Source organism: Arabidopsis lyrata (assembly GCF_000004255.2).
Source record: "Arabidopsis lyrata subsp. lyrata unplaced genomic scaffold ARALYscaffold_8, whole genome shotgun sequence".
Taxonomy (NCBI): Eukaryota; Viridiplantae; Streptophyta; class Magnoliopsida; order Brassicales; family Brassicaceae; genus Arabidopsis; species Arabidopsis lyrata.
Window position 1 is genome coordinate 11,499,312 of NW_003302548.1, and position 19,029 is coordinate 11,518,340.

Consider the following 19,029-nt stretch of genomic DNA (forward strand, 5'->3'; position numbering starts at 1 on the left):
ACATTAAGAAAAATACAGCAGAAGGGAGATTGACGATGCTTTCCGAAGATTAGTCTTAAAATAGATTAAATGTCTTGTTTTCTTACAAAGTTTAAATTTTTGGTTATCTTAAGAAATTCTATAAACATCTGATTTAAAAATTGGAAATTATGATTTAAAAATTGGTTATCTTAAGAAATTCTATAAACATCTGAACTTGTTAGCATCTTTATTTCAAATCAATTGATAAATTAATATCCATGATAAAAGAAAATGATTGTCAAGAATTTTGTGTATGCCATACTTAAATCATCATAAGAACCAAATGGAAATTAAGAGGCACAAGAAATATTAGGGTCAAATGTGACGATATCTCGTGTATACAATTGAACATAAAAAGCAAACATGTATCTGCACTTTAGAAATTCAAAGTTATACGGATTTACGTATTTTTTTTTTTTAATGAAAAATACGGATTTATGTATAAAGTTCAAAAACAATATAAAAGTTAGTTCAACTTCATACTCGGGGAAAAAGGGATTTTCATACCCGTACTATTGGGACCGTGAATTTTTTTACCTCAACATTTTTGTAGTGTATTTTCCAACCCAAACTGAAATAAAATTTGAATTTCATACCTGTATTTGATAAATCGTGCAAAAAACAAAGTCAATCTAACGGGTGTTAGTCAACTCCGTTACGATGCTGAGTCATCGTACACGTGTACGCTGACGTGTATCCCATACGACGTCGTTTTAATAATTGTTCTCAAAAGTTTAAATTTTTTGCAAAATCAGGGATTCGAACCCGTGTCCCTTGTCCACACATCGAGCACCTTTACTAATTCATCCCACAACTCTAATCGAACATTTCCCAATCATTTTAATTTATAAACCTTAATAATTGTGTGTTTGGAAATAAACCAAACGACGAATTGGGGACTTGGTTTGAAATTGACGACCAACATTTTTCGGAAATCTAGAAACTTAATCGATTTGGTCTCGATCTTGCTATTTCTGCTCGTCGAATTGTTTGATTATCTTAATTTTTGGAGTCGATAAAGTGAAGAAAATATGGGAAATTTGTTCGTGAAGAAACCTTAGATCACGGAGGTTGATCGAGCGATTCTCTCTCTCAAAACCCAAAGACGCAAGCTTGGTCAATATCAGCAAAAGGTTTTTCTTTTTTGGAATCTGAGATCGAGTGGATTATTAGTTTTCATACATCAAAATATCCTAATTGGTGAATATCTTAAAGTCGATTGTTGTTCAATGGATGGTTTTGATTTGTTTTTAATGTTTCTTTTGATTGTTTGTTGGTACTGATGAAAAAAACCCCAGCTTTTGACTTCTTTGGCTCATCTCTTTGTTAACCCATCTTCTCAAATTTTGCTAATTTAGCTTGAGAAAGTAATTGAAGCCGAAAAAGAAGCTACAAGAGACTTAATCCGCGAGAAGCGAAAGGACAGAGCTTTGTTAGCATTGAGGAAGAAACGAACCCAAGAAGAGTTATTGAAAACGACGTCGTTTGGTTTATTTCCAAACACACAACTATTAAGGTTTATAAATTAAAATGATTGGGGAATGTTCGATTAGAGTTGTGGGATGAATTGGTAAAGGTGCTCAATGTGTGGCCATGTCCAAGGGACACGGGTTCGAATCCCCGATTTTGCAAAAAATTTAAACTTTTGAGAACAATTATTAAAACGACGTCGTATGGGATACACGTCAGCGTACACGTGTACGATGACTCAGCATCGTAACGGAGTTGACTAACACCCATTAGATTGACTTCGTTTTTTGCACGATTTATCAAATACAGGTATGAAATTCAAATTTTATTTCAGTTTGGGTTGGAAAATACACTACAAAAATGTCGAGGTATAAAAATCCACGGTCCCAATAGTACGGGTATGAAAATCCCCTTTTCCCTTCATACTCGACACCTATGATTTTTTTTTTACGCGCTCTTAAGGATAAATAAAAAAAATTTAAGCATTTGTATGCTATAACATGAGATTGGGATTTACCGTTTAAAGTTTTATGTGTTATCGGGGTCAAATGTGACATGATTTCGTGCGTATGGTTTAAAATAAAAACAAAATTATACCTTTTTAAATCCTAAATTGTGCGAGTTTATGTTAAAGATTTTTTTAAAATACCATCTATATATACATTTTTTTAAGACATTTATGAAATAAATCCTGGAGTTTCAACTTATTTACGATCAAATGCCATTACCATTAATTATTTAGATTTTCAAAATTAAATCAAAGATATTAACATAAAAAATCATTTCCAAAAATTTTAACCTAATATATTAAGCATAACTAATCATTGCCACAATTACATCCATATTCAATTCGATTTTCTTAAAAAATCTCAATAATCCCTACATTTAATCGTGGTCATTCAAATATTACTCCGGTTTTTAATCTTCAATCTTGACTGTCGAATTATATGTCTATTAAATAAAATATTATTAAAAATAACAAAATGATGTTTAATTTCACGGGACGGGGTTATATAGTGGGACAGATTTGGATCGATATTAATACGGGACTGTATTAATATCACGGATGAAATCTTAAAATTAACAATTTTAAATACAATTATACAATGTTAAACACTTAACAAAATAAACAATATTAAAAATACAATTTAGTTAAAAAATCGATCTGCGGTGTACTCCGGGGTAAAATCTAGTTAAACTTAAAAGAAAAATCCTTTCCAAAAATGCATTTCAAGAGAAAGAATGTTGGTTATAAATATAAATTAACATAAAGGTAATACTGAGTGAAGAGAAAATCATAATGAATCATTTGGAGAAATGAATCGAAGAATGAAGGAAAAAAAAGTATTTGATTTGGAATTTACTTTGAGAAGAAATTGGAGGACTCTGCAATTGACTTCATTAGCTCAAGCGATGGCGCATATTGAAACTTGTTCAATTTCAGATGGATTAAGACGAACTTCTTTGAGTACCTCCAACTTACTAAATCATGTAGTCTCTTTTAATTTGGAACATGGTCAAAATGTATTGAGCAGCGGTGTAGCATCAGATCCTAAAGACAGTAAGTCTTTTTCTTTTTTATGAAGTAGATTATCACAAAATTCAGGATTCAAGCCTAACTAAAAAATAAGACATTCCAAAAAACAAAAACAAATTCAATCGTAAAAGTGGTTTGTATGTTCGTAATGAGACGCCTTCGGCCTTACCATGTATAAACTGGATCTTTCCTCACCTAACTTGACCAACCAGTTATCAAATATTACATATACAAACTGAACTAAACTTGCTTACCAATCAATCCATCATAGTCATCAAATGTTACTCATTCGGAATCCCATTTTACCACCTAGTGTATTGTTTTCTCTGAGTCGTCAAATGTTACCTATTATATTTCAATCAAACAGAAAACTTCAATCTTCTCCTCATCGCCCTTAACCATGTTCTAAACCGAGACAAAAAATTCAGTCATTTTTGTATTGTCTTTTACCATTTTGGCCTTCAACATCTCAATCATACACCAAAAACTGTACATCTGTAACACCAAAACATTTCCACTAAAGCTCTCCTTGCATTCCTCAAGTCTCACCAAAACCAGACTCAAATCGTTTAAACTGAACTCACCAACATTGTTAACACTATCATTAATCAATCTTTCACTCAACACTTGAAGTTGTACCATAACCAATCTCATAACCATGAAGTAATCTTGAATAACGAGCTATTTGCTTTCGTCCACAATCTTGTTTTGGTATGTAGGTGGAGTCTCGAGATGGTTTGATGCGTAAGATAAAAATGCATGTATTTAAAGAAAAATATATGTTTGGCTGGATTACTAAAAAATGTATTTAGAATTGGTCACTTTGAGGAGGAAGATATATTAGGCCTTCACTATTTGAGTTTGGAAGGTATGTGCTTAATTGGTACAGTTGGGATATGAAGATCAAAGAATTCATATATTTCCCTGAGTTTAAGCGCATTTATATTGCTTGCTATACTTGTATATTCTTTAGAAGATGAGCATGTAAGAGATTGCTTAGTATAAAACAAGCATGATTAGTAGTGATTGTGAAAACTTCAAACACTTATTTTCAGGTTCTTAAATAGTTTTTGAAATTTGTCCCAAAAAAAAAAAAAAAAAATGGTTTTTGAAATTGAGTAGAACCTTTTAATATATTTTAATACAAAATACATCTACAATCACTACAAGAAATTCGTTATATTACGTTTCTTTATTTACGATGATATGTGACCGACGTAAAATAGAAAAATAGGAAACGAGTTAACGTTGGTTATTAAACTAACGATAATTTAAATGATTAAATTGTAGTGAACAATTGTCGGCGATAATTAGCAAAAGGTGATTGATACAAATTGAAGGCTAGCTTAGTCCATAGAGATTACATGTTCTTCTCGCACAAGCCATCAAATGACTTTTCAAGAGACAAACATTCGATGTATTTTATCGAATAGATAGCACAATCACCTGGATCGTCATTTTTAGGGACGTTCTTTGTAATATTCTTCACATCTAACATTGTGTAGCTCTTCTTACGTACATGTTAAGGAATAAATATACTCAACATAGCAGGGATCATTTTTCTTAAAAACATGCAATGATGCACTATTTCTATATCAGTAACCAAGGTTGGAATCCTGGCATATACGTTGATTCTCCTATCCAGCAAGTCAATATTCAGAGCCACCCGATGATTTCTGTTGACAAAGATACAAGCATATAGGTGATCCACATGAATGAACCACATGAAGCTCAGCAACAATTTCTTCCAGTTTCTTCATCCGCAACTCCATCGGATCTTCCGTTTCCACCCCTTTTCCTTTCGGTTTGTCATCCTCTGACATTGTGATTGCCATTTTTTTCTGACAAACGACACAGCTCTGATACCTTTAATACATCAAACTTCACCAAATCAATAAGAACAACTTCCAAATCGCTGATTGATAAACCAGAACCTCAACAAATCAATCTGATGTTCATAAAACACCAAATGATCAAAAACGCTAGCTCTCGAGATGAGAGAAACCTAGAAACGGAAGAGATTCTAGAACTTTTAGAGTTTTACAAATTGTTCGATAAAGAAAAGTGTGGAGCTAACACTTGCTCATATAGTCTCTAACGACCTTATTTAATCTGCCAATCATCATTCGCCACGTGGTGATCACAGAATTATTCCTTTTGGAACTTGATGTCGCACGTGCGGCTCACACGTGTACTGCTATAACAAAATAGAATTGAATTTCTTACATTGCTACATCGTTAGTAAACGATGAGAGATGGAATCGGCTTTGCTTTTTCGATTGAACGGTGTCGATCAGATGGCCTCTGATGTTCTCTTCCATCAATTTTAGATGAGGATGAAAAACAATTTGGGTAATGTGAAACTGGCTTTAGGTGGAACGACGTCGACAACCGTAAAGAGATAATAACACTGAAACAATTTTATAGAATTCAATTGTAATGTATGCATCTCTAAGAAGGTTAATTAAAAGGGGAGATAGATGGTCAATTGATCAATGATGGTAGAAACTTTTGAAAACTCGATCGTAGAATTTGTGGAAGACGATCAGTTAGAGTGACGTCTTGTTTTTTTTTTCGACGCTGATGTGGCAAGTAGAAAGAGTATTATAGAAATAGTTGATGTGGATGGCTTGAGAAGTTTCAATTAGTATCTTTATTAGTAAGAGATGTCTATGTCTAAATATATATATATATATATATATATATATATATATATATATATATATATATAATAGGAGAGTTTTCTCTCCATCTAGGCTATCCACATTATCATCCACATAAGCATGCATTGAATTAAAAATTAAAAATTATAGTTTATTTAAAATGTTCATTCAATACATATTTATTTTTATTTATAGTTATTTATGATTGAAAATATTTAGGTTAAATACAAATGAATTAATATTATAAGTAAAAAACAAAAAAAAATATAAATTTATACATAATAATATAATATGAATTTTAGCTAGAAAATGTTTAAGATTAATCATATTTAAAATTTTATAAACATTTCCGTTTTAAAATTGATATATTAAAAATCAATATGATGGATATTTCAGTTTTAAAATTGATATATTCAAAATCAATATGATGGATATTTAGAAAATCATATATATGAAAGTTGGCCAACTCTCTCCATATGAGTGACACATCATCACTTTAGCATTTGACATGTGTCCACTAATAATTAATGTAAGTTAGTGGAACATGTATTATTTAATTATACATATTATAAAAATTAACATATTTAATTGTATTAATACTAATTATATTTAATTATTATTTATTTTTCTTCAATATAATTATTTTATTGGGGTTTCTCATACTCTGGAATTTTTTGAGTAAGTTATTCTCTTAAAAACTTTTCTATATAATATATTAAAAAATGGTGAGGAGAACGTCAGAACCTCTAACATCAAATTATTAGACTAAAATCCTCAATGATGGAGTTCTTCAGTGATGGAGTTCGTATTGTTTTAGTTGTTTTTGCAAAAGTGGCAACGATAAAAATTTAAAGACGAGAATTATTTTACATTTATGTTTCGACAAATCAATAAGGCTTATCAAGGTTTGGTTCTATTTGTTTATTTGCTATAAACTAATAATATCGTTGTTCAAACGAAACGACAGCCCAATTATCAATGCTTAACATTTGTACCTTTTTTTTTTTTTTTTTTTTGAGCAAATACTTAACATTTGTACCTAAATACCATGATCATTGATTTTAGTGCCGGTACTCTAATCTTCTTGCATTTTCGTCTTCTTCTTTTGGTTTAAGGATAACAGTACTGAAATACTATTATAAAAAGATAATGTGTAGTGAGAACAGTTTTTTATTAGGAATCTAAATATAAATGCAAAAAAAAAAAAGTACATTTATATGCTTAGTATTAGGGTAATCTCGTTTAAAAGGGAAATTTTGTCTTCTTACCTATTAACAAAAACTAACCTAATGTTTACATTTATATACTTATAATTATAAAATATAAAGTGAAAGCCAGCACGTAGTGTGGGTACTCACCTAGTTGTATGAAAATTGAAAGATCATACATTTATTAGCTTTCAAAAAACAATATAGTAATGAATCATGAAATACTTAATAATCAATTTGTCTTTTTTTTTGGCAAATTTAATAGTTGTTAAATAATGTTTTTATACACCCATTTTACACTTGATACACCTACTAAATTTACTACTTTTTCCGCTGAACAATAAGTAGGTAAAGCCCTAGTTCTTCTTCTCCATTTCATTATACGTATCTCCAATCTCTAATTCTCCATAGGACGATCTCTCTGATCATGTTTTTCATCCATTTCCTCCTTATCCCCCTTTATTAATCATCGCAACTAATAAACAAAAACCCGAATCAATATAAACAAATTCCAATCATGTAAAGATAGTAGATCTTTTATAATGATCATTACCTTGAGAAAGCCATTGCTCACGACGAAGACCTAGCTTGCTCTGTTTCAATTTGGCACTCCAATTGGTATTGCCTTGCCATGCACTTGAAGTGCGAACATTGCGGTAGTAGTGACCCGAACTGATCAATTCACCCTCATGAACTATCACACCGTATAGAGTGTACTTCAAATCACCTTCTTGTTCAACAGAAATACTGTACTGTTACAAAAGAAATCATGAACAAGATTGTCGAAGTCTACTTACACAAAGACTACCGGAAAAAATTTATATTGTAAATGTCAGGTGCACATTATTTAGCAACTTCCTAATAGAATAGAATAGTGTTTGTGCAAGATAAGGATGAAGATGTACAACATCAGATATCGATATTTCTTTTCATTGGGTTGACTTGTAGAGTCATGATGATAGTGTTTACAAGACTGTTTGGTTCATGGGCACTAACTGGTAACTAGGGGTCAGTAACAAGTTTGTGAGGAGTATACTTAATCAACTGAATGTTGAATGTTAGATCACATATGCTATATAACTATAAATGCTGCATTTTTATTAACAAGAATATTATATACAGTAATAAATATAGATTGATACAAATATTGAATATCCTGTAATTATATGGAGAGATATAATGTTATAGTATCACATAAATGCATAGTATAAATGGGATTAAGATGTCGAGCACCTCCATTGGAGATTTGGAGTACAAAATTCTGATCGGAATATTTTGAAATTTATGGATATCCGGATCGGTCATTTGGGCTCGGGCAGGTGAAAGAGCACTAAACCACACATCAACGTCAAAATAAATGTGTGTTTACAACTTTTGTCGGTTTCTTTCATCAAGATGCCGGAATCACTTACATAATGAAAACTTTTCTTTCTCCGTCGCGTCAATTTCCCCGGCGATATGCTTCGATTATGGTCGATAGCGAAAGTACAGGTCAGGAAAGTTTCTACCTCCGAATCCCTCTTCTGCAGAGACGGTCTCTTCAATGGACTTGTCAGACGACAATTCACGAGCACTAGAGGCGAAAGAAGAACAGTGATGAGCTTCGGTGACGGAAACCATGGCGCTCTTGGTCTCTCATCATCGTCGATTCCAGGCATGGGAATGGACGCTTACGAACCCACCGTTGTTTCTAATTTGCCTTCCGATATCTCTTTCATATCCGCCGGACACTATCATTCTCTTGCCGTTACATTTGGCGGTGAGATTTGGGCTTGGGGTCGCAATGATGAAGGCCAGCTCGGTCGGATCGCTGTTGATTCTGGGTAAAATCTCAATCTGAGAACCCAATTTTGCTAAATTGATTTCAACAAAAGCAGTGATGGAACTTGAATTTGCCTATTGAGTGACAAATGGATGCTATGTGTTAGTTAGTGAGATTAGTTTGAGATGTATCATTTAGAATTTGGTAGGCCTCTTATGCTACTATACCTGAAGTTTTATTGATGTGATTAGTAGAGATTCAAGGAGTGAACCGAAGAGAGTGGAAGGTCTAGATAATGTGAATGTCCGGGCTGCGTTTGCTTCTGGAGTTGTTTCAGCGGCTATCGGAGATGATGGCTCTTTGTGGGTCTGGGGAAGATCTAAAAGAGGGCAGCTTGGGCTTGGAAAAGGTATCATTGAAGCTCGAGTTCCTTCGAGAGTTGAAACTTTAGCTGCAGAGCACGTCGTGAAGGTATGGTACCAACTCTTTGTATAATCAGATTTAAAACGCTCTTGAGTTTTTCATAGGAAGCGGGTTCATTTTGATAGGTATCATTAGGTTGGGGGCACGCACTTGCGCTTACTGTGGATGGTAAAGTTTTTGGATGGGGTTATGTAGCTGATGGAAGAGTAGGCAATGTTGGACTTCCACTTGAAGCATCTCTGTTAGATTCAATTACAGATGGGTCCATGAAAGATCAACACGCTGCAGATTTGAATCTTGAAGCTGCTGAAAAGAAGGTTGTGGAAGCAATGAGCAAGGAGAACGATATGCCAATAGCGTGGGAACCTTGTCTGGTGGAAGAAACACGTAACGTGAAGGTAGCAGATATTGCGTGCGGTTCCGATCACTCCTTGATCCTTTGTCGTAAGTAAACGAGACCCTTCTATACTATGGGAAAAATATTTATTAAAGAAAGAGAGTGTCTGATAGGTTTTTACTGATTTCAGATGATGGCACACTTTTGAGCTCTGGGAGCAACATCTATGGTCAGTTGGGTCGGTCTAAACAAGACCTCGGAATGACACCTGTTGACATAACTGAATCCCCGATCTCTATTGCAGCTGGTCTTGGTCATTCACTAGCTATCTGCAACAGAGATGAAAGAAAGATTCTCTCATGGGGTTGGAACCGTAGCCGGCAGCTTGGTAGGGGAAAACCGGAACACCTGCCAAGAGAAGTAGAAGGTTTTGATGGGGAAAGTCCAGCTTCAGTATCAGCAGGACGTGTGCATTCCTTGTGTGTAACAGAGAAAGGAGAAGCTTGGGTTTGGGGTTGTGGGAAGAATGGTAGGCTTGGTTTAGGAAGCTCGAGCGATGAGCCTGAACCAATGTTGTTAGAGGACATAGAGGGTTGTGTTCTTCAAACAGTCGCTGGCTTTGATCACAGCCTGATCTTAGTGGCTGAATAGCCCCACCAAATCAAATGTCTAGGAAACATTGATCTTGAATAATTATATCATGTATCTACGTGCGATCAGTTGCTTTTTGGGTGAATTGGTGAAATAAAATTAGAAAGATCATGTGATTAACAAAAATACAAAAAGTTAATCAGTAACATGATTTAATGACATCAAATTACCAACATCAAAAACAAAACTCTACTTTCCTCTATTTCAAAAGTCTTTACTATTTCGAAAGTCTGTTTTGAGGAGTTGCAATTAGCGTCAGTCACTCATCTTCTTCAAGGTAGTTCAATCTTGTTTTGAGGAGTTTAAGATTGATACCGAAATTAGAACTTCAACATGTAAAATAATTGTTCTCTATAAACTGATACCAACATGTCAGTTGGTGGTATCACAAAATTTCAAATCCTGCCGATCCCAACAATAAAATTTCCGGTTCGATTAGGTTCAATTTTTCATTCGGTTTGCGCATAACAAACGTCAAATAAGGCGTTAAGAAAATGCGGTTGAGAATTCGACGACCTCGACGCAGAGTTTGAGTGTTTGACAGAGATCTCCATTGGAAGGAGATGCAGAACCCAAACTCATCATCTTCTATGGTGGATTCAACCTCCGGACCTAAACGATACACTCCACCTAACCAAAGGTTACGTCTCTTCTTCTTCTCCTTCTCTTTTGCTTTCGATTGATTTCTCTGATTCCTTCTCTGCCTCGCTCACAGGAACCGTTCTTCGAACCGGAGGAGATCAAGAGGTTCGTAGATTCTCTCTTCTCAATTAGAATAGCGAATTTAGAGGAATAGAGCTTATCTCATTGTGTAGACAGACACTTGGTCCACTTAGTTGAATGTGAAATCTGTAACCAAGTTGCTTTGTGCTTGATTGGTTTCCTTAAGAACCATTTTCAAAAGATGGTCTCTAAACCTATAATTCAAATTCTTTGATGATTTTGTAGTCACTGTATTGAGTAATCTGGAGTTTTCAGGAAAATTTCATTATCTTGCATGTAAAAGAGCCCTTTTTAAGAATTTAGTTAGCAACTAATAGAAGCTTCAACCATTTTTGCTTGTAATGTGTGTTCTTGATTAAAGTAAGGGTAAATTGAGCTGAATTTGAATCGAACAGGAAGCTTCCATAGTAATGAGGGCGAGAGCAGTCAGCCTGTTGCTGTTGGTTTCCAGAGGGAAAACTCTTCTCCAAAGATTATATCTCTAGAGGGTTGCTCTAGGAGTGAAGCTTTTCAGCTTCTCAGTGATCGTACGTATTCTGAATTTACGTGTTTGATTATATTATGGCTTCTGTTTTGTATCTCACTTTCTGCTAGTTCTCTAATAAATTACGGAAGCCTTGCTTTTACATCGATACCTTTTTACTCGACTAGATACAAGTGTAGTTAGTATTTATGTGCCACTTGTGTACTACGCTTAAGATAGAATGAATCAGGAGATTGACGAGTAATATCGAATACTTGCCAAACACTATGAGATGTGGCAAGGGGTTGAGTAATTGAGTCTGGTTTAGGACATTGAGAGGCTTGGGGAGTGTTAGGATGCTCTATATTGGTTACAATTTCTTTGATTTAGGTTTCTAGATTGTTCTTTCATTCGGTTTGCGTTTTTACGATTCAGTGAGAAATCAAGCAAGTTTCAGTTTCTGATCCTAGCAGAGTTAGTTCTAGTGCCATCTTTAATGCAAGTACTTGATTTGTATATGTGTTGTGTCTCAATTTAAAGCACTTTACTATCCTGATTATAGGTTGGGCAGCTGCAATGCATCTATACAATGACCCATCTATTGATTTGTCTGGTGAGTTTAAGACTTGTAAGGAAAGTTGTATACAAATATAAACTTAAATATTTGCGATTGTCTGGTATAGTGGTATATGATCATTTTTTCGCCCCGATATACATATGTCCCCACCTTGATCTTGTATTTATCTAATTTAACAGAAAGACCGATGATGTATTATGGTGGGGATGTGTGGGGTAAACTGCCTCACTGAGTGAAGCCGGTATCGATTTCTTACATGTGCTTTTAATATGTATTCGCCTTAGTCGTTCCGTGAGCGGGACTTGACCATTACTGATAAGCAGTCAATTTTGCCAACGGATTACAGAACCAAATTCAGTCGTGGATTGGCTGGTTCCAAGGTCGCCAAGTTCTAATCATTGTTGTCTTGATATCAAAATCTTACAAAATGGTTAACTCTATGCGACAATGTTATTGTGAAAAGCTTTCAACCTTATTTAATAAGATTTTCTCTATATGTTCATTATCCAAATTCTTTTCTAACAAGTATTAAGCGGCTCTCACAAGTTACACGATGGCATGAACAAGCCTACGTAAGATCCTACAAGACTGAAAAGCCCTAAAGACTAAACTATCTGTTAAATACCAAAATGGCTTAACAAAGAAGTAACAGAAGGTGATGAGATTTTGAAGAGTTAGGGGTTGAGAAGAAGAAGAAATCAGAAGAAGAAAGGGAAGAGAGAAGAGTTTAATTCATTGTTATGATCTTCATCGATGATTGTTTTACAAGGACTAAGGCACTCTTAAATAGAAACAATTACTAAAGTCAACGGCTAAACCATAAGTCAAGTACGAAGCCCATTAGGCCCAATCGTGATCCTATCAATACTCCCTCGGTGAAGAATCACCTTGTCCTCAAGGTGGTAGGAAATCAAAGCCATGGAAGGACTAAGGAGACCTTAGCTTTTGTTGAACCCGCACCAACAACCTTCTTCTTGCCGTTAGAGGACGCATCAGACTCCTCTAGTGTCAGTTCAAACTGCTTCTCACCTTTCTCCTCAGCTTGTATTTCTAACGCATATTGCTCCTCTAATGGTGAAGTCGGTTTACAGACAAACCACTCCGGAAACTCGCCGCCCTTAGTAACATTATTCTGCATCTTCGAAGATATTCCAGAACTATTGAGCTCATCTTTCTTCATTGTCCATTGGACGTAATGATCGTGCTGCCAAACTTTTGACTCTTTCTCAAGTAATGCAAAATGTGAGAAAGAGTCCTTAGAAGGTAACTTACAGCAAAGAGTGATCCACGCTTTCTTTTTCATGTCACGGGTTGCCTTTGGATTTTCTGATACCATCTTGTTCCCACATGACATATCTGGAAGCCTTGGCGAGTGAGACACATCATAGGTGAAAATTATCAGCTTATTGAGGTTGACTAACATGATTCTAGTGATCTCTTGAGTTTCACCACTCACATTCTGTTTCCACTGTATCTCAGTAGCGCTTCCTCCCCACATCTCCTTACTCACCCCTTTTAAAGCTACCTTGTCCTCAAGGTAGTGTTCATCAACCATTCCACCAGCATCCTTCTGCTCAGCTTGCTCATTTTCATTCCTCATCTTCACCTTTGTAGTACCTTGCTTAAGATCTTCATTCTTACCACAAAAAGTGACCCATTTATGGTTGTGGATAAATGAGAAGGTATGATCCTGCCAATTAACCTCTGTCTCTCCCAGCTTTGAGAGCCACTCATACCCTAGAATCACATCAGCCTCCATACTTCCCAACTCCAACAAGTAATAACTCTCCACAATTTGGATGTCTTTAACTTGCAAAGCAATCTCTTGACACCTTCCCTTGACGTTACTAGATAGCCCATAGCTCAAAGACACCTTAATTATACTTGAGTCCATAACTGAAAGCTTGAGTTGAGTTGTCAATCTCTCTGACATGAAATTATTTGTAGCTCCTGAGTCGATAAATACAACAACCTTATGACCTGAGATGAAGCCATTGAATCTCATACATTTGTTCTTGGTTAAATCTGTCACTGACTTCTCTTTACCCCGTCTCAAGATATTAAGATCCTCTTTGAAACCTTCCAGCTCATTCCTGTATTCGTATTCCTTCTTTACCCCAGCCAGCTTATCCCCCGAATCATTCGTAATACCTTGCACCATGGTAAGACTCATTAGCTTTGCATGTGTCGATTGGTAGCCATACGGTTCTGTTCTCACTTACGATAAACTTCTTGAGACGATGATTTTGTTACTTTCTTCTAGCCATTGTGCTAAATCCATCATTTTTACAATCCCATTAGGTTGGAGATGCCTAACTGCAGCTTGCAACTCAGGCTTTAAACCTTGTAAGAATATCTCCTCCAAGTGTTGTGATTGCTCGAGTAATTACTCGATATATCTAACCGTTAGGCAGTATATTCGAGGTCGATCCACAAGGAACAAAGATACTCTAAGGATTTCCGAGACTTGTTCTTAGCTAAAACTAAAAAGATTGCTTGTTTTGGTTTTCAGTTTGTAAAATAAAAATGCAAATTAATTAAACGATTTAACTTCAAGATTTAAAGACATTGGGCGTTAGGGTATTTCAGAGATCAATAAACAATGGAAACATGAGACAAGGAATTCAATAATTACGAACCGTTCTCGAACATGAACACAACTAGACTAATTCTCTTTCAAAACATTAATCACTAAATTTGACTACTCGATTACTAAACTTTCGCATGTAATTTCCTAGTCAAATTCGCATTATCAAACAAGTTCATTAAGTTCACAATGCGTCCTAACTTCAACTTTCGTTGGCTAGAAATACATTGCTCAATTCACATTCTTTCAGGCATTCTATCGAACACTTTTGATGCATAGAAAAACCTAGAATCTACAACAGGGTGATCAATCTTATTCTAGCATTAAGAACATGTGAATCAAAGAACCTAGAGAATGAGAATTCCTAATACAATCAATCCATTAATCCATTGAATCTCCTAATTGGAATCTTAAAACCCAATTGGAGAACTACTCACACATAGCAATAAAAACAACGCAAATAGATATGAAAGAAAACATGGTTCAATTGAATAAAAGAGATAAACGTTTAGAAATCTTCTCCAAATTGTCAAAGAGGATGAATCTTTAATCCCAAGTGTGCTTACAAATGAGAAGTCTCAGAAAAATTGCAGAAAAACAACGTCAATAGAAAAATTAGGTTCCTGGGGTTTTTATACCCAAATACAGAAAAAGACAGATAAACCGGTTAAGGAAAACCGGACTGAGTCGTCAAGAGGGTGGATCGATCGATCCATAGGCGGGATCGATCGATCCCATGCTGGCGGATGCTTTTTGCTTCGACGATGAGAGTTGGATCAATCGATCCCCTCCTGGGATCGATCGATCCAATGTTGCCAACACTGGTTTCTTGATTCCAGCGATCGTTTCTGGTCCAAATGAGCCTGATAAGTCCCAAAAACATTCGTGTCCCGCTTTAACACCTAAAACCAGCAAAAGACTCAAGACACAACCGAAAAGACGCAAAAGATGGACTACGACACGACAAACGACTCAAAACATGGACTAAATCAAGACTCGAAACTGTCAAAAACACTATACATCATGTTGTCCCGGTAAAGTCATAGAATTAAGACAAAGTTTTTCAAACCTTGTCCAGTATTCTGACACTGTCCTCTCTTGAAAAATCCCTAAGTATCTTGACTGTCTTGCTCGCTTGAGAGTTCCCTCTATTACTGGACCTATTATTCCCTTTTTCACTCCATTAAATTCTTGTGAATGTGCTTGAGAGATCTCTCTTCCTCTAGTAGCTCCTAGTGATTGTGTTTCTTGGACTTCACGTGCAGGTAGTACATATGGCACTGCCTCTATAGTATTTTGAGGAGCTATTTCTCTAAATCCAATGCATAACACTCTTATACTCTCAGCACCAACCCTTAGTTCGTGAGCGTCCGAGCTAACTTGTTCCCATGCCTTCGCAGAATTGGTCCAAAACATTGACCCATTTCTGATTATACCATTTCTCTCCATCATGACTGAATCAGTAACATTGTGGTGGAGATTATTACCTCGAGAATTAGTGCTTAAACCCATATGGATGTGGAGAGCTCTAGATCTCTTAACATCCACACCATCCATGTCTTGACCCCACAATTCTCTAGCAACTTCCCTGGTTATCTTTGTCTCTTGTCCTAACATGCACTTGAATTCCTTCCAACTTGTAGGTGAATTCTTTTTCCATAGACTCTTGATCCAATGACCAGTCGCTAGCTCCTTCTAAGTGTGAATAAACTATTGGCAACCACTGAGTCTGGGGAGTTTTACTCTCACATAAGTAAGTCTCCCAATTGTTTATCCATGTTATCAAGTCGTTTGCAGAGCATCTTGATATCTCATACTCCACGCCTGTTGAAGAACACATTAGCTCCTTAACCATCTGCTGCATCGTTCCGTTAGGCTCATTGTAAACGTTCCACTTGGTATCTTCTTTGTGAGCAACATTCCAGCGACTCAACTCAACACGTTCAGCATTAAAGTCATCACATACCTTATCACTAGCAATTTGAGGAATTGTTCTATGAAAATTGTTGCCTATTTCTCTCCTATCCTCAAACCCGTCACTAAGTTCTTGAGAATGTGACACATCATATCCAGAGGAAGGTTCTCTTCTAGCATCGTCTTGGATCTGCTGGTATAACAACTGTTGGGATCGAAATCTAGACTCAATTAAAGGAGATCGAGGTCCTTTACCATAGTTTTTCATGGAACGTGTGTTGATTTGTGTTGCAGGTACGATTTCGTGAAGTCTCTTCCGTGTGATCTTCTTTCTGACCTTATGATATCTTCGTTTAACAGGGATTCTTCCTTCCCTGCGTGAGTCTCAAAGACCCAAGGATTGAACGAAGCTTCTGGAAATGGAATGCCCACCAAGTGTTCGATAGAAGTCCCTAGAGAGTTTTCTGGCTTTTTCGTCGGTGTGGGTTCCGATCTTGTCGTTGTGGCTTGATGGAGCTCATGATTTTCTAGATTCTTCATCGGAGTTGGTTCGGCAAGTGGGGAATGTGACGCCAAGTGATCTCGAAACTAACGCATCATCTCCTCGTGCCACTTACCTTGTTCACGCATCTCTTCCTCGTGTCTCCTACATTTCTCAACGAACTGCCTTGTGTGTTCAGCCACCGTTGTGGAGAGGTTATCAATTCGTTCAGCGAGCTCCGCCATGGGGGATTTGACGTAATGAGCAGCTTGAGTCGTTGGAGCCATCTTCAACTCTCAATGAAACCACCAATTTGTTAAATACCAAAATGGCTTAACAAAGAAGTAACAGAAGGTGATGAGATTTAGAAGAATTTGGGGTTGAGAAGAAGAAGAAAGGGAAGGAGAAAGGAGAAGAGAGAAGAGTTTAATTCATTGTTATGATCTTCATCGATGATTGTTTTACAAGGACTAAAGGATTAAGAAAAAATGGTAATCTATATATATAATGGGAGAGTTATCTCTCCATCTAGGGTGTCCACATCATCATCCAAGTCATCCTATTTTAATTTGAGTGAATTTGTGCAGAGGTATTATTGGGGGAGTAAATTAGGTAATAGACATTAGTGGCTTTTTGTAGGGAACAATGGTCAAATAAAATATACAATTGGATATAGATTTCAAAATATTTACAAGAAAACCAGTCTCACTTTTGGTCTTGCGCGTGGGAGAAGCGGGTTTGACTTTTGACACAAAAGTACAATTGAACTGACATGTATTAAATGCTTGTCAAGTTAAACCGACCCTTATACAGTCTACCTGTGCATGTCCAACATAAGATCTGCTTAGACGTACATATTTTAATATATACGTCTACATAGTTAACAACCAAAGTAAAACTAATTGAATATGTAGTTGTACATAACCAAGTATTCATGTATTTATAAATATAGTTATCTATAACAACCATTTATAGAAATTAAAAAGGGATGTAGTTGTATATCTAAATAAATGTCGCTTGACAAAAACTGAATGGACATTTATATAAACACATAGAGGTCTAACATACTAGATCTCTTACATCCAATTCTCACACTTTATCTAATCTCAAAGAAATTACAGGAAACACATCTTCATCGTCGGATTCTGGTTTAGTTCTATCACCAACTGCTCCGTATCATCGGCATGTTCTTCTCTCTCGGCAAATAAACAAGAAGGAAGCTCCGTAGGAGTCATCCTGCAAGAAATTTAGATCTACGAAGGGGAGATGACAACATGCATGTTAAAAATGGAGATCCACGGGAAATTATGAGTGTCTATATGTAGATCTAAGTAAAATAAGTAGAGATTCAAGTAGATCCGGATAGGCCTAACAGAAAAGATAGAGTTTAAGATTGGAAAACACCAGTCGAAATTAGAGTAAAACAATTGAAACGACGGGTGGTAAGATCGGAAAAATAAAAGAAATCAGGAAACAAAACTTTGTGTAAATTCTACGCTTCGGCTTACCAAATTAGAGAGGAAGACGCTTTGAGTCGGCGACTTAATAGTGACAACGACGGGAATCATGTACTTCGTTGGAGCAATAACAAGTTTTCGATGAGAAGAAGATGAGACTAAGAGAAGGGTTTTCAGAGAGAGAAAATATGAGACAGAAATGAAGATAAATGAAGATAAGTTTGGGTCGCTCTATTATGGCGAGTAAGGGTAAAAAAGGCAGAAAATGGGGTTGAAATTATCATTGTCTTGTGATCAAAAAGAGAAAACCGAAAATTTAATTAGACTCAGATCTGATACTTCTCACCCAATTATCTCTTTTAATTTTGTGTGGGCTTCACATATTTTATTTATTAAAACAAAAAACATTAAAACTATAATTAATTCACACATTTTGTAATTTATATTAAATAGAGATTGGATAAATATAAAATTAGATAATCTATATATATAATGGGAGAGTTATCTCTCCATCTAGGGTGTCCACATCATCATCCAAGTCATTCTATCTTTTTCGATGGACTGCAGCAGGAACACTTCTCACTTGCGTCACCAGTAGCGAGACGAATGATATCATGCGCGAAGTTCACGAAGGTGCTGGCGGGAACCATTCTGAAGGACGAGCTCTTGCACTTCGGATCAGAAAAACTGGCCATTTTTGGCCGACTTTGAATTCTGACTGCGAGAAATTCGTCGTAACCTGCTAGAAATGCCAG

The 19,029-nt window shown here is 35.9% G+C and overlaps 3 protein-coding genes and 1 long non-coding RNA gene across 7 annotated transcripts; 2 read left to right on the top strand and 2 right to left on the bottom strand.

Annotated features, from left to right (window-relative positions):
• The first annotated feature begins 8,225 nt into the window (after window positions 1–8,225).
• On the top strand, window positions 8,226–10,157 carry LOC9301702 (E3 ubiquitin-protein ligase HERC2). Of its 3 annotated transcripts, none has more exons than XM_021015919.1 (4): window positions 8,226–8,722; window positions 8,913–9,132; window positions 9,210–9,528; window positions 9,612–10,157. In XM_021015919.1, exons 1-4 carry the CDS (start codon window positions 8,358–8,360, stop codon window positions 10,070–10,072), a joined length of 1,365 nt encoding a protein of 454 aa, XP_020871578.1. In that variant the 5' UTR covers window positions 8,226–8,357; the 3' UTR covers window positions 10,073–10,157. The 3 variants fall into 3 exon arrangements, with proteins under 3 accessions (XP_020871578.1, XP_020871580.1, XP_020871579.1); XM_021015921.1 differs by having other exon boundaries at window positions 8,925–9,132; XM_021015920.1 differs by having other exon boundaries at window positions 8,228–8,722; window positions 8,916–9,132.
• A 398-nt stretch (window positions 10,158–10,555) lies between these two features.
• Window positions 10,556–12,345, top strand: LOC9299962. 2 transcript variants are annotated; one of them, XM_021015435.1, is made up of 6 exons: window positions 10,556–10,712; window positions 10,788–10,819; window positions 11,191–11,322; window positions 11,821–11,871; window positions 12,015–12,076; window positions 12,182–12,345. In XM_021015435.1, exons 1-5 carry the CDS (start codon window positions 10,636–10,638, stop codon window positions 12,065–12,067), a joined length of 345 nt encoding a protein of 114 aa, XP_020871094.1. In that variant the 5' UTR covers window positions 10,556–10,635; the 3' UTR covers window positions 12,068–12,076; window positions 12,182–12,345. The 2 variants fall into 2 exon arrangements, with proteins under 2 accessions (XP_020871094.1, XP_002863886.1); XM_002863840.2 differs by having other exon boundaries at window positions 10,559–10,712; window positions 12,015–12,340.
• A 209-nt stretch (window positions 12,346–12,554) lies between these two features.
• Window positions 12,555–16,707, bottom strand: LOC110225638. The gene is given in 4 exon segments (XM_021015436.1): window positions 12,555–14,037; window positions 14,125–14,202; window positions 15,448–16,108; window positions 16,110–16,707. Coding segments are annotated over 4 exon segments (2,526 nt in total). The 5' UTR covers window positions 16,605–16,707; the 3' UTR covers window positions 12,555–12,745.
• A 1,127-nt stretch (window positions 16,708–17,834) lies between these two features.
• On the bottom strand, window positions 17,835–18,499 carry LOC110225712. The gene is made up of 2 exons (XR_002329926.1): window positions 18,326–18,499; window positions 17,835–18,070 (listed from the first exon to the last, which is right to left on the bottom strand). It is a non-coding gene; the product is annotated as an uncharacterized LOC110225712 (long non-coding RNA).
• Between the last annotated feature and the right edge of the window lie 530 nt (window positions 18,500–19,029).

Excerpts from the sequence above, each read along its gene's own strand:
- LOC9301702 (XM_021015919.1), top strand. The coding sequence starts at position 8,358 with ATGCTTCGATTATGGTCGATAGCGAAAGTACAGGTCAGGAAAGTTTCT. Across the intron at positions 9,133-9,209 it reads CTGCAGAGCACGTCGTGAAG|GTATCATTAGGTTGGGGGCA; the intron begins GTATGGTACCAA and ends TCATTTTGATAG. Across the intron at positions 9,529-9,611 it reads TCACTCCTTGATCCTTTGTC|ATGATGGCACACTTTTGAGC; the intron begins GTAAGTAAACGA and ends TACTGATTTCAG.
- LOC9299962 (XM_021015435.1), top strand. The coding sequence starts at position 10,636 with ATGCAGAACCCAAACTCATCATCTTCTATGGTGGATTCAACCTCCGGA. Across the intron at positions 10,713-10,787 it reads TACACTCCACCTAACCAAAG|GAACCGTTCTTCGAACCGGA; the intron begins GTTACGTCTCTT and ends CCTCGCTCACAG. Across the intron at positions 11,872-12,014 it reads CCCATCTATTGATTTGTCTG|AAAGACCGATGATGTATTAT; the intron begins GTGAGTTTAAGA and ends CTAATTTAACAG.